This window comes from Lutra lutra, chromosome 12 (genome assembly GCF_902655055.1).
Source record: "Lutra lutra chromosome 12, mLutLut1.2, whole genome shotgun sequence".
In the NCBI taxonomy this organism is placed as follows: Eukaryota; Metazoa; Chordata; class Mammalia; order Carnivora; family Mustelidae; genus Lutra; species Lutra lutra.
This window is the reverse complement of record NC_062289.1, coordinates 64542633-64556361: the sequence shown is the minus strand read 5'-3', so window position 1 is coordinate 64556361 and position 13729 is coordinate 64542633. Positions and strand designations below refer to the sequence as shown.

The following is a 13729-nucleotide window of genomic DNA, read 5'->3' as shown; positions in this document are numbered from 1 at the left end:
TGCCCTGAAAGGTCACACTCAGTTCTATCTTACAGGGTTGGCGAGGGGGTGACCTGGGCTCCCATGACAACTGTGAGGCTCCCCTGCCCCCTCCGAGGCCACTAGGGCCCCCTCCAACATACAAAGCCCACCTGGCCCTGCCCACTGAAGTCCTTCCTGGATCCCACCGCCCTTGGGCTTTAGAAAATAAGACCTCCTCTCTGGGTGGCTGCCAGGATTTAATGGCAATTGAGGACAAAGATGAGGCAGTTCAGCTGCCCCTCCTTGTCTAGACAGAGGCAGAGCCCCAGGGTTTTCCCTCCTCCCAGGCCCTGAGTTCATCAGTGGTCAAGCCTGCTAATCACCGAACCCTGCCTGTGCAGAGGGGCCACCTGAAGGCACAGAGCCCAGATGGGGACAGCTCCCAGAGCTAGTGGTTTCTCACAGTCACAGCCAGCCTCCCCACCCCCAGCAGACCTGGCCCTGGCCTTGGGCACACAGAGGGGGCTGGAGTGGGGAAGGAGCTGGGCCCTGCCCTGGGCCTCACTCAGTTCCTCTGTGCAGGGGGCCGGGCAGGCTGGGCTGTGAGGATATTCTAGAAAGCAGAAGAACCAGAAAGCAGGCCTGTGTGCCATTACTCCTGGCCCAGTCAGTAGCTCTGTTCCTGCTTCCTGCCCTATTCCTTCTGAAGCTGCTTCTGTTCTGACCAACTAGCCTGGGCAAGGACTCCCCAGTCTATCCCCTCCCCTCCACTCCTCAGCTTCTGCTGGCCCCTCCACCTGTGAAGCTCAGGCTAGGGTCACTGCAACCCGTTTCTTGACTATTGCTGCACTTGACCTCAGGGGCTCAGGGTCAAGTTGACCACAGCTGCCTGTTCACCCGTCACCAACACCTACCTCTGCAGCCCTCTTCAGGGCTGGTCAGGGTCCCCGGGGCCTCCCTTCCCAGTCTGCATTCGCTCCTGTGCAATCTGTTTGCCCCATAGCCGTGACTTTGGGAGTCTCTGCCACCAGCCATGACCTCACATCTGGACCACCTGCAGGATCGTCGGCTCTTCACAACAAAGGCTCTGTTCCTATCACATTCCTCCATCAGCCTCAACAGTCAGAAAACTTGGCAGCCCCTGTGTGCCTTGGCAGCTCAGGCCCAGCCTTCACACCCCTTCCATACCCCATCACAAATCTGAAGACTGTCCATGATTACCACTCCACCTCCCACCCTCCACCGGCCCGCCCCAGCCTTTCCCAGCCTCCTTGCTGTGCCCCCACCACAGATCCGGTCGTAGGGGCCTCCTTCATTTCATAGTGAGGCTCAGAGGAGGCAGAGCCCCTGGGTCACACAGCCTAACTCCAGCAGGCGTGGGGAAGAAATCCAGGGCATTTTTGTCTGCAGTATTTTAATTACTGAGGAGAGGGGAGCAGGAGCATGGTTAATGAGGCTTTAGGGACCAGCAGAACCAGATGCTGGAGGTCCCAGAGGATCAAGTGACTCAGCAGGAATGGGGGGGGGGGTTGTCCTGCGGGGTTTGATGGAGTGCCAAATTCTCACCTCCATATGTACCTTCGAGAGAGGCTGCAATGAATGAATGAATAAATGTATCAATAGAGGGGATCCAGAAGTCTTCATGGTGGCCTGGGGCCAGGGCTGTAAAAGAACAGGGTTGGCTGGCTCAATCACACACACATGGGCACAGAGCTATACATAGTGGCGAGGCCCCTGTGGGCTCTGGGGACACAGGTCCCAGTGGTTGCCTTGCCATCTCCCTCCTAGCCCAGCCTGGATTCATGCCAGGCCCTCCTCCCCACAATTTGCTAACTAGCCCCTAGGGTTTGGTGAGAACAACATGCTGGGCAGAGGGATACCGCCCACGGTGCACTGTCCATGACCCTGTGATGGACCCAGGCAGGTGCAGGGGTGAAGGCACTGGGGTGAAGAAGGGCGGAGTACAGCAGTGAGGAGTGCCCGCACAAGGGGGGAAGGTGGCAGAGACAAGAAAGCCAGCACGGATGCCTATGAGGGTCTTGAATGCCAGGCTGAGGAGGTGCATGGGCTGACTCGGGTGAAGGCCGAGGCCCTGCCCTACCCAGGACCCTCAACCCCAGGCTCATTCACTCATCTACTCTGGCATCCAACATCCCGTGTGTTTGGTACCTCTGAGAACTCAGTGACCCAGTCACCCGGTGCTCAGGGACCCTACTGTGGATTCAGGTGGACAGAAAACAGAGCCATTTAAAGCTGGGGGCAAGGGTCCTGAGTCACCTGCTGGGGGCTGGGGTGGCCAAGGAAGGCTGTCCCGAAGAGGGGGAATGAGTGGGAGCCACCAGGGAAATGGTGTGGGGTAGGGACATTCCCAGCAGGAGAAACTGCCTGAGCAAAGGCCCAGAGGGGTTGAGGTTGTTGGGTAAAAGACAACATGGCCAGAACACAGTGGGGGTGGAGTGGGATATCCAGCGGCTCCTAAGGACTGGGGCACAGCAGAGAGCCACCCAAACCCCTGAAGAGCTTGAGTGGGGGTGCCCTCGAGGAGGATGGGTTCCTGCAGCTGTAGGGGTGTAGCGGTGGCAGAGATAATATCGGCCTGGAATAAGGTATGGAAGTGGGGCTCTAGTGAGTGAGGAGGACTGGGGGCGGGAGGGTCCATAACCGCTGCTGCCTTCCCCTGACTGCGATGGGGTCAGTAGTTTGGAGTGAGGGTGCGAGCCCGGTTCCTGACTATGGTCTGACAGCCTAGGCTTCTCTGCAGCCTCATTCCACGTCCGGTCACCCCCTGCCCAGAAACCAGTCCTAGCTGCTCAACCCAGTGAAGTGCAGTCCCCGTGAGCAAGGCCAGCACACTCAAGCCTGCCTGCGTTGCCCCGCCGGGGTCCCCTGGGTCTCCATCCACCCGCCCCCTCCACCCTCGCCCTACCGGAGTTCCCCCGGCCAGGCCAGATTCCCCGAGGCCTCGGTCGTTCCCACAGCCGTCCCGGGGGCCCCTCTCCACGGAGCGTCGCCGGGGCCCCAGCGGTCGCTAGGCTGCGGGCTGGGGCTCCCGACCAGGCCAGGCTCCGCTGGCGGTGGCGGCTGCAGCGCAGATGGCGGCGGAACCCGGGCGCCCGTGGGTCCAGGCGCGCACCGCATACGGGGCGAGCGAGGCGCTGCGACGGGCCGTTGGCCGCCGGCGGGACCCCGGGCCGCATGCCAACGGGCCGGGCCCTGAAGAAGCCCGCGCCCCGGGTCGCCTGGCTCGCCTGCGGGGCCAGCTTCGGGCCGAGGCTGCGGCGCGGGCCGACGAGCCTCGGCTGCTGAGGGTGGTGGAGCGCGCGGGGGCCGTGGCGGGGGAGGCCCGGGCGCCAGGGGCCGCGGGGCGAGCGGACGCGCGCAGCAGCGGCTCGGTGTGCTCGGTGTGCGGAGAGCCGCGCGGCGGGGCCACGTACCCGGCGGGGGTCCTGGAGGTGAGCGAGCGACGGCTGCAGGAGGGCCTGGCGGCTGTGCGCGCCGAACTGGGCGCGGGGCTCGAGGCGCTGCGCGCGGAGCTGCGTGCTGAGCTGGACGCCCTGCGCGAGCTGCTGCCGCCCCCGCCGCCGCCCGCCCGCCGGGAGCCCCGCGCCGCCCCCCGTGCTGCGCCCCGCGGGCCAGCCCTGCTGCGGGCGCTCGGAACCATGAATGCCTTGGCCGCGGCCGCGAGACCCGCCGACGACACCCCGGACGGCCCCGCGGACGGCGGCGCGAACAGGGCCCCGGCTAGGAAGAACTTCAAGAAGACGCCGGTACCGCCCGGGGCCGCGCAGGGCAGCGGGGATTGAGGGCGGACCCCGCCGGGGGTCGCCGGGACCCGGGACAGATCCACCCAGCTCATGGATGGAGAAGGAGCCTCAGACGCCGCCTGCTAGAGCTCTGGCCTTGGGATGTAACTATCGGGACGCGAAGAGCCTGGGGACTCCCGGGGATCAGGTCTGGGGAGTGCAGACGGCTTTGCGCCTGAGACCCAGTCCGGAGGAGGGGCGGAGGCCCTTTTGGCCTTAGACCTGCAGAAGGGTCTGCCTCAGGGGAGGGTGCCGGTTTTTTCTGTTCTGGGGTTTTTGTTTTTTGTTTGTTTTTCTTAAGGGTCTTGGGCCCAAGGCTGGGCCTCCAAGCACTGAGATAATGTGTGACCCACACTTAACTCAGCAGACATTAGGGGCACGTGGGTGGCTGGGACATTATCACCTGGACACAGCCTCACTCAGGACAATGCTGCGCAGATGTGCAGCCGCAATCCACAGGCCATGAGCTGGAGGGTAGCCCGACCCTGGCCAGCTTCACTCTACTGGTGGACCCAGCTTGTCACTGGACAGTAGTGCCTGGACACAGTGGCGACTCATCTTAGCTTCGCTGTGGATGGTGACGCCAAGGACACTTAACCCTTCACCTAGTCTCGCCACAGGCTCTCCAGAAAGTGTCACCCTACACTCAGTCTCCACAGCCTAACCTCCCATTGTCAGCTAGGCTCAGTTTCACTAGCTGTCCTTGTCACCAGGACCCATTCACCTACCACAGTCTGCAGCAGAAAACCCCAGGCCAGAAGCTTCTCATCTCCTGGCCTCAGGGAATTGCACGTTTAAGTCACCGTTTAACCCATACAGTGGGGTCGGTCAGCCAGCTTGTTTTTTAAAATAAAATGTGTAGTCTAAAGACTTTAGCGGGTAGTGTTTCTAGGACCTGCTAGTTTTTCTTCGTGGAAATGGGGGCACCTTCTCCCTCTCAGAGGAAGCAGAGGAGGTCTCCACGTTCTGGGTGGCCGGCTGGGACTGGCTGTGATGGGGTAGGGGAGGGGTGTTCAGGGGTCTCCCCATTGTGCAGCACACTAAGGCCTCAGTGGGCTTAGGGTAGGAATGCCAGCTCCGTGGGAGAGGCAGTGCTCTCCCACCCCACCCCCCGCAAGGTACGTGAGGGCAAGGTTACTCCGCATCATTTATTGTGGGAAGGGGTTGAATCTGGCTCCTAGGGGTCCTGCAGGAGCCACAAGTTGAGGCCCAGGCTCAGCAGAGCCCCATGCACACGGGCTAGGAACGGGGTGGGGACCGAGGCTGCCGCGCGGATGGAGGCACAGAAAGAGGCCGATACCTTGCGCCCCCCTAGAGGCTGCTGGGGGCGGAAATTCTCCGTGAGCGGTGTGGGGCTTGAGCCAGGGAGCCCGGCCTGGGGCACAGTCTGGAACTGGGCCACCTGGGGTTTTGGGGCAGAGACAGATCAAGACGTGGGTGGCCTGGGGTTTCAGGAGGCAGGGAGGAGGAGGGCAGCACTGCCCAGGGAAGAGGTTGAGGCCCCACCTGCATGCGCCCGATGGGGACTGGGTCCTCGAAGACTGTCCAGACAACCGCGGGTTGGCAGCCAGGTGTGGTCAGTGACCCTGCGTAGCGGTAGTAGCGCAAGAGGCCGGAGGCACCCGGCAGCAGTGAGGCCAGTGGGAAGGTGGATGTCAGATTCACCGAGGCCCCTGGGCAGGGGAGGGGAGGCGGGATTGGAGTCGGCCTCCCTGTACCCAGCCAGTCCCCACCTCCAGCACCCCTGAGCCACCACCACTGCCCCCCCCCGCTGCCCGTGACCCTGTGGCTCCTCACCGCGCTGAGACACGTTCTTCAGGCCCAACACAAGGGCAGAAAAGTTGGCATTGTCAGTGTCCTGCTCCTGGGGAGGGGACTCCAAGTGAGAGGGGCTCCAAGTGGACGGGTCTCAAAGGGGGAACTCCAAAGGGATCTAGGGGAGACTGTAAGTGGCAAGAGGGTACACTCCCACTAGAGGTCAGCTGGGAGATCTGGGGGAAGGTCCCCTCCACTGACCCTGCAGACCCAGGACCTCTGGCTGGCCCCATCCTCCTACAAACCTTATGCACTCCCCCCACAGCTTGACAGGCCCATTCTGCCCCCTTTGCAGACCTCCTTTCTGGGAAGCACAAGGAGTCACAAAGCTCCTCTCTCCCTCTTACTACCAGGGGCCCTCCCTCACCGCCAGCACGGCCAGCCCGTCAGGGTGACTTCGCGCCTCCCCCAGGCTCTGGTACCTCGTGTTCATATGGACCACATGCATCTGGAGACACACAGATCATGAGAGGTATCAGCTGTCCCTTCCACGGGCCACTCCCGCCACCCTACCCCATGCTCAAGCCCACCTCCATGGGGCGGCGCTGCCCATCCAGGCTGTGCTCTGAGCCTGCTTGCCCAGGGCCCCCCCAGTGGAAGTGCAGCTGCAGTGTGCGGTAGGCAGGCAGGGGCAGCCCAGCACCCCGAATCTCCAGGAGGCTCTGCGGGCCAGCGTCCACGTGGAGCACCACTGAGGGTAGGGAAGCACGTGACTCTCTCTTCCACCACCCCCCCACCTACCCTTGTGCTCTTAGGGCCCAGGGTACCAACACAGGTCCCCTTTGGTCAGTCTGCTCCCTGGCTGGGCTTCCACGGAATTGGTACCTCATTTGGGGTCCAGGCCCCTCTGCGGGTCAGACCGTAGGGGAATACCCACCCTGCAAGGACGGGGGACAGGGTGATACTCCTATGGCCGGAGTTTTGTCCCAACACAGCTGTGTGTGATATTGGGCAGTTGTGATGACATCCTGATGCTGGGGAGGGTGCGCTCTGACTTCTGGGAATGTCCTGATTCCTAGTCCTAGTGGGCAATGGCTGATTGCTATTGTTGGGGGGTGGTTTCCTGTTGGAGGTGTCTTTACCAACATGTGTGGATGTTCCTGTGCTGATTGTGGAGATTTTGATCCTTGTGTGTGTAAGGGGGGGAGGGGCGGGTAGTTCCCACTCCCAGGTGGTTCCTGCTCCTTTCTGGGCCCGGGGGGGTGGGGGGCGGTGGGGTGGTACCTGGTCCCAGGGTACTGACCTGTATGGCCATTATTCTCCAGGGTCCATGGGCCTGGAGGTGCTGAGTTGTAGCCTTGGAAGATGAAAGGTCCCAGGGTGGGGTCCCGCTGGACTAAGTGAAGGTCAATGTTGATGGGGGACTGGGCTGGGCCCCCACAGGCAGGGGCCATCTCCTTCCAGTGGGTGGGGCCTGAGGAAAAAGGCTAGGAATCTGTGGTGGGTTACGGAGGCAACTTGGGGGTACAAAGAGGAAGACAGTGGTCCTTCACACATACACAGAGAATTGCCCAGCCTCAGGAAGCTTGTCTCTGCCTCCCCCCCCCAACCCCCACACACCTAGACGGCCACAACTGCCACACACACCCTAACCTAGCTGGATCACAAAGTTTGTAACTCTCAAACAGGCAGGCCATACTGCAGTTACCTGCAGGTAGACTGTCCCACAGGGAATGGGGGTGGAATGGTCCCCTGGCCCAAAAGTCCCACGCCCACATGGGGCACCTGAAACACCTGCTCACACATGGGCTGGCCACACTGACAGTCTTACAGACCCCACCGATACGAACAGCTTGGCACACGTGGCAGGACTGGAGGTCACATCAGCAACAGACCTGGACACACATGCAGGGGGACAGTCACAGCCAGCTGCTGTGATCCAGGACTCCAGACAGAAACGTGCAGGGACCACAGGTCAGCATGCACACCGCTTTTGGGTCACGCTAGCACCAGACCATCACAGGACAGACATCCCACACAGCTTCACACGATACTCTGGATACCCTGCCCTCACCGCACTTCGGGTCCTGGGAGTCATAGCACCAGGTGTCTGCGGACAGGGGACAGGGTACTGAGATGAGGGACAGCCATCTGGGTCCTTGCCACGCTCCATCCCAGCCAGGGTCCAAGAATGGGGGTGCAGGGCTTAGGCCAGAGGAGGCTGGTGCAGACCCTGCTCTTTCGTCGCAGACTCCAGTGTCTCCTCCCCCCAAAGAAACCCCCCAGTGGTAGAGCTTAACAGAGAGCAGGGGGAGCTACAAGTGAGTGTAGATTCCAGAACGGATGGGGGAGCCCAGGTGCTCACCGTTTGAGTCCCCGCACACCAACAGTGGAACAATGAGGAAGGTGAGTGCAAAGCCCTGGGACCGCATGGTGTAGCTGCTGCAGATTCCGGAGGACTGGAAAGTGCCAAAGGACAGTGGGGGTAGGCAAGGCAGCTGTTTGTTAGTGGGGAGGGTGAGGGGAGTGGCTAAGTCTTGAGGGCTCACTGGCAGGCCACTGCAGAGAGGGTCCGAGGGGGTGGTGTCCAGGCAGGGCCACCGGCAGGGAAGACCAAGGTCTGAGATCACCAGGCACAGGCTCTGATCCCAGGGCCAAGTGCCAGCCACAATCACTGGTATTCACTGGAGCAAAGCCTTTTATTTTTTTTATTTTTATTTTTTAAGATTTTATTTATTTATTTGACAGACAGAGATCACAAGTAGGCAGAGAGGCAGGGAGAGAGAGAGAGAGAGAGAGGAGGAAGCAGGCTCCCTGCAGAGCAGAGAGCCCGATGTGGGGTCCGATCCCAGGACCCTGGGATCATGACCTGAGCCGAAGGCAGAGGCTTTAATCCACTGAGCCACCCAGGCGCCCCTGGAGCAAAGCCTTTTAAACGGAGTCTCTCAATTAATGGGGGTGGCACTACGATGCCCATTTAAAGATGAGGAAGGAGATGGAGGCTGGGGGCCGGGAGTGACATGCCAAGGCCACCAGGCAAGGACAAAAGATGAAAGGGGAGGGCACCTTGAATCCCAGTGCTCTTGACTTTTGAGGCTGGGGTGGGAGGGTGTCCTTCCCTTCTGCTGTGGGCCCAAGACCACAGCCTCTCTCGTATAGGGGTCTCCGCTGTACACCAAGGGCAAGGCGTTCCTTTGGGGGATCATCCCACCATCTGGGAAGCTGCAGCTCTCCCACTGACTCACACCCTCTAGGGGGGGTACTTTAGGCTTCTGCAGCAGCTCCTGAGGCCCGACCCCACCTCAGGCTGTGGCCTGAGCCTGTTCCCTCAATTTGCTGTCCTGCAAAGTGGGGCTGATCTCTCTTGTCCCTTGGTGTAACCAAGAAGGTGACAGTTTGGAAAGAGCTCTGTATCTGGGCATGTGTGTGCCTGTGGGTGTAAGCACAACGGGGCCAGGAGGGTGGAGGGAGGGCGGTGGGGTGGGGTGAGGGCCAGACTCTTCCCACTTTGGGGAAGGGGCACTGTCAGCAAAACTGACGGCACTCAGGACCCCTCACCGCCCTAGCAGGTGTGTTCAGGAAGGAAGGAACTGTACTCGAAGCTCCTAACCCCATCTAGGGACTCCCTGTTCTTTCCTGACCCTGGCCCCTCACCCATCCAGCCCATGGGCCCCCAATGCCCAGCCTGGAGCCAAATGCCAGGCGGCTGGGTTAGGAAGATGAGCACAAGGGCCCACTTGAGGTTGAGTCCCTGTGGGCACCCTTTTGTTCCTTCATCACAAACTGGGGAATTCCTGAAAGGGCCGTGGTCAGAGAGCAGAAGGAAGGGGGCATCCTGGAGCCCTGCACCTGGCCTGGCTGGTACAGATGCTCTGACCCCTCCACCCACCCATTCCCACCACTGTGTCATGCAGCCCCGATGTGTCTGGAGTCTCCCGTCCCCACTTGGGTCACACCAAGGACTGACCACACCTCTTCCAGAACACAAATTTATTTGGCATTTGGATGAAACGGTTCTCACAGCATCTTAAGAAAAGGATTAGTGCCAACCCAACCAAAAATAAACCCTAACTAAAAACCCTTAGTGAAAGGAAAACATAAAAAACAGGCATCGAGACAATGTACAGTATGGACTCCTTCCTCCACCAGGTAAGTCAGGACCTGGGGGAGGAGGCCCCTCCCAAGAGCTTGGCCTGTACCTCTGGGGGCCCAGTCTCTCACAGGAGCACAAGAGTCGCAGCTACTAGGGTTGGCCTCGGGATTCTTCATCGGACCGTGGAGCACAGTCAGATCTCACAAAGAGTGGCAGCTGGACAGGAAGCCGAGGACAGCCAGACTGACCCCAGCTCCCGCCTCGTTCCTCTCACAACCGCCCCCCAGCGGAATTCAGCTCCCCAGCACCGACTCCTGCAGACACAGCAGGTGGGGGTCTGGAGCAGCCCCGCACACGGGCCTTCTGCCCAGCCCATGGATGCAAGTGGGCTGAGCACCCCAGCGCCGGGACAGAGTCCTGTGGCCAGTCCAGAAGCAGGCTCGCCGTTTCAGGTCACTCCCTCCTCAGCACCTCCTGTGTGCCTGATTGGCCCCAGCAGTCCTTCAGTCCCCACAGGGAGTTCCCCAGTCCCACATGGTTCCGAGGCATGGGCCAGGGACATGGGAGCTGGGAAGGACTCTCAGCTATAGAGGTCAGGCCCTCTGTGCTCTGCTGGGGAGGACACTCCAAAGCAAACACGCTCAGGACACTCACCTGGCACCAGTAAGAACCGTGACTGTTCTCCAGCCCTCAGCTGCCCCGAGCCCAGCAGGCTGGAGGCAAAACACGCTTCCTGCTTTGTCTTCAGTGGCCAGTGTGGGCCGTGAGGGCCCAGGACGCCGTTCTCGAAGTGGCAGCCCTTTGGCAAGGGGAGCTCTGGCCTGCTCGGCATGCAGCCCACCTGACTCCCACACTCTGGGTCCTGCAAGCGTGGACAGGCAGTTCAGACTTCACACCTCTGGCCGGCTCTGGCCGGATGACAGTTTCTGTGGGGCAACTCAAAAACCTCACTCCGTCCTGGAGGAACACAATGGGTTTCCAATCGGAGAGTGAGAGAATGTGCCACTGAGGTCTGTCACCACAGAGCACTTCTAGTCAGCCCTCCAGTCACTGCACGCTGGTCTGGAAAGGCCACACCAGGGACCAGGCACAGGACTCCATGCGCTCAGCCAAAGGGCGGAGGTGCAGACCTTGCTGAGCCTCCGGGCCACCCCAGACGTCACAACGGGCCTGGGAAACGGGGGCCCCATGCCCGAGCTCTGGTGTACCACCACCACCTGCAAAACTTGGACACATATGTACACACATATAGACACACGCACACACATACAAAGAAAAGATCCAGACATTCAATGTAGAAAAGATATGGATGTGCTAAAAATCGCACAGAACCCGCTTAATCTCGAAACCTCAGAAATGCTAAAAGCCCCATGTCAGGAGATGAGACCGCTGCCCAGGAGCAGGCAACAGGGTCCCTTGGTCCAGAGGCCCCTGGGCAGGGTACCCTGCACCCCGAGCTGCTGAGGAGCATGAGAAGGTGGCATGCGGCCACTGGGCACTCAGCCCCAGCGGTGACAGTGTGCAAGGAGATGGACACAGCCCAGGGCATTCGTTTCAGCCACCCCTCCCCACAAAGAAACAACCCTTTATGGCACAGACATGATGGGGTGGGAGTCAGGCCAGGCCCAGAGGCGAAATCAATAAAAGTGGGGGCTCCAGAGGCTAGCAGACAGGAGCCGGCTTAGCCCCCAACCCCCAGCAGAGGATCCAGGGCCAGAACACTCATGCGTGGCTAAGGGCCTTGGCCCAACTCCAAGGCTGCCTCTTGGGGGTGCCATGCACAGCAATGCTGGGGAAAAATGGCAGGGTGGGGCCAGGGCCTCCTGGCACAGAATTGGGCTTCACCGAGCCCAGCTAGACAGAGTGGAGTTCAACCTCCTTCCAAGACCCTCTTTCCTCAGGGCCTCAGGCACCAGAGGCCCAGGCCAGCCCCCAGCCCGGGGAAGGGTCACCCTTGATGTTCACAGCTGGGGTGGAGTGGGGGGGATCCTCAGAGCAGTCATTGTGGTCACCTTCAAGGCCGTCTACCCTCAGGCAGACCAAGTACCCAGACAATACTGAGTCCACAAACATGGTGGTGCCTGGAAGCGCCCCTCCCGCCTCCTGGCCGCCAGGGCCGCGTGGCTATCTGGCAGGCTCCTCTGGACGGCATGCCACAGCAAGCATGCCCACCAAAGCCAGGTGTGGCGCGGGCCCCCGTCCATGCCCATGGTGCCATCTTTGTTCCCTACTTCTGAAACGTGTGGTCTGAACGAACTCCGTCATTCTTCTGCCATTTGAAAAGAAACAGACAGGGACCAACAGCTATGCATGTTTCTAGAGCCCTCCAGGAGGCCCAGTGCAGGTGTCTGCTCCCTTGGGAGGCCGGTCTGTGCTGCACATGCGTGCGGTCAGTGGGTTTGCGGCCGTGCATCTGGGTCCAGGCTCACTCAGGGGCCCTTTAAGTCTCCCACGGGGATCAGGATTTTCTTGACAGCAAAAAGGTGCTCTCTGCCCGTCGGGGCCTTGGGCTGGGCCATCCTCTACACCACGGTACTGAGGGAACTACGGCTATGGCGGCCACCCCCTGGCAGTGACTCTGTGGCTGGGGTGCTCCCACTCTGGCCAGGGTCAGGGGGCACAAGCAGGGCACTGCTGCTGTCAGCTGAGTCTTCCAAGTCGGCCAGAGAGGGCCCCGCAGCGGGCAAAGGGTGCTCCAGACGCCGGGGTGACGCCCCTTCACCGCCACCATCCCCTGGGCTTGGTGGCCTGGCCTCTGCCGGCTCAAAGGCATCATCGTCTGCAGGGAGACAGAAGGGAGTCAGCAGGATGGTGGGTCTGGCACAGGGGAAGAGGGTGGGCTGGAGAGAACCAGGGGACGCTCCTCCTGTCATCCCCCTCACCTCTGCCCACCTGGCAAGGGGCCAGATGCTCCTAGTACAACTAGGAGCAAGCCATGGTGTGTGGTGTCGGGGGACATGGCAGTCAGCAGAATGAAGTTAGGGGAGAGGGAACATCCTCTCAGACTTGGTGGGAGTCAAAGCAGGGCGCCCCTGACATGAGGGAGTTACTGGGCTGGCAACGGCCAGGTTGTTGCTGGAACATGGGGATGGGAATGCAGGAGACAGGGCCGGAGCAGGCAGCTCGGCAAACCTCACGGGGGTATGAGGGAAGCTTTGTGGCAGGCCACTCCGTTCAGTGTGCCTGCTCCTTATTAGCCAGTCCCCCTCTGAAAGCTTGGGCATGGGGGCCCAGCGTGCCCCTTTTTGCTGGCTGGCCTCCCCCAGCCCCAGGAGTCCGTGACCCTGCCCTGGGGAGGCTCCACCCAGGCAGCTGGGATCTCTTGCCCTCCCACAGCGGCATCCCCGGCAGGAAGCCTGTTGTACCCTGACCACCCGAGAGCAGATGGAAAATCCGTGTGTGTAGGGGTTACATCCAGGTCCTGCCCACAGACTGCAGAGGAGTGGTCCTGGTGAACACAGCATGGCTGGCCCCATGACACCTGTCCTGCTGTGGTACATGGGTGCACAGGGAACCAGTCACCTCAGGGTAGGGCACCGCCCGCTGGTATGCTGCAAGGGGTCGTGTGTGAGAGACAGTGTTCACACATCGGCAGATGGGATGGGACACCTGAGCTGCACACCAGGCACAGGGACAAGCCAGGCAGTGGTGAGGAAGCCAGCACGTCCTTTGTGCTACATGGCCCTGTGAGGAACGAGCTTTCAGGGTATCAGATGGATAACAGATCCGAGTCATTGGGCCAACATCACAGAACCAGCGCTTTCTCCAAAGAACTGCTTCCAGACAGGAGGCAACGTCATGATGGTGTCTCTTGAGCTCACGACACATACACGTGTCTTTAGGGCCGAACAGTTAGGTCTGGGTGGGCCCCTGTAGCTCTGGGCTAGCCCTGTTCCCACAACCACCAGCACCTGGCTCCCCAGCTCTCCACAGAGCCCAGCTGGGTGTGCCCCAAGGGCTGCTTGCTAACAGGTGTTCATAGGAGGAAGGCCAGTGGCAGTGTGACCACCAACGGTCCTCTGCATGGGCAACCCTGGGAAGAGCCCGCCTACCGACACATGGCAGTTCCTTCCACCTTAAACGGAAACCCAAGGGGAAAGCAGAAGACCAGGAGGAA

The 13729-nt window shown here is 60.8% G+C and overlaps 3 protein-coding genes across 10 annotated transcripts in view; 1 reads left to right on the top strand and 2 right to left on the bottom strand.

Annotated features, from left to right (window-relative positions):
* Positions 1–3038: 3038 nt before the first annotated feature.
* On the top strand, positions 3039–3865 carry LOC125082721 (protein FAM246B-like). Its single transcript, XM_047698616.1, has one exon. The coding sequence runs from the start codon at positions 3054–3056 to the stop codon at positions 3762–3764; it is 711 nt and encodes a 236-aa protein (XP_047554572.1). The 5' UTR covers positions 3039–3053; the 3' UTR covers positions 3765–3865.
* Positions 3866–4906: 1041 nt separating this feature from the next.
* On the bottom strand, positions 4907–8241 carry LOC125082720 (carbonic anhydrase 15-like). Of its 4 annotated transcripts, none has more exons than XM_047698614.1 (9): positions 7885–7936; positions 7594–7629; positions 7305–7414; positions 6823–6993; positions 6110–6270; positions 5944–6027; positions 5562–5649; positions 5271–5437; positions 4907–5166 (listed from the first exon to the last, which is right to left on the bottom strand). In XM_047698614.1, exons 4-9 carry the CDS (start codon positions 6971–6973, stop codon positions 4942–4944), a joined length of 876 nt encoding a protein of 291 aa, XP_047554570.1. In that variant the 5' UTR covers positions 6974–6993; positions 7305–7414; positions 7594–7629; positions 7885–7936; the 3' UTR covers positions 4907–4941. The 4 variants fall into 4 exon arrangements, with proteins under 4 accessions (XP_047554570.1, XP_047554569.1, XP_047554568.1 ...); XM_047698613.1 differs by having other exon boundaries at positions 7322–7414; XM_047698612.1 differs by lacking the exon at positions 7305–7414 and having other exon boundaries at positions 7885–8241.
* A 1253-nt stretch (positions 8242–9494) lies between these two features.
* Positions 9495–13729, bottom strand: part of DGCR2 (DiGeorge syndrome critical region gene 2) — an 88209-nt gene continuing 83974 nt past the window's right edge. For all 5 annotated transcript variants that reach the window (XM_047696265.1, XM_047696266.1, XM_047696262.1 and 2 more), the window contains one exon: positions 9495–12391. In XM_047696265.1, coding sequence (XP_047552221.1) covers positions 12135–12391 — 257 coding nt within the window. In that variant the 3' untranslated portion in view covers positions 9495–12134. The remainder of the gene's footprint in view (positions 12392–13729) is intronic.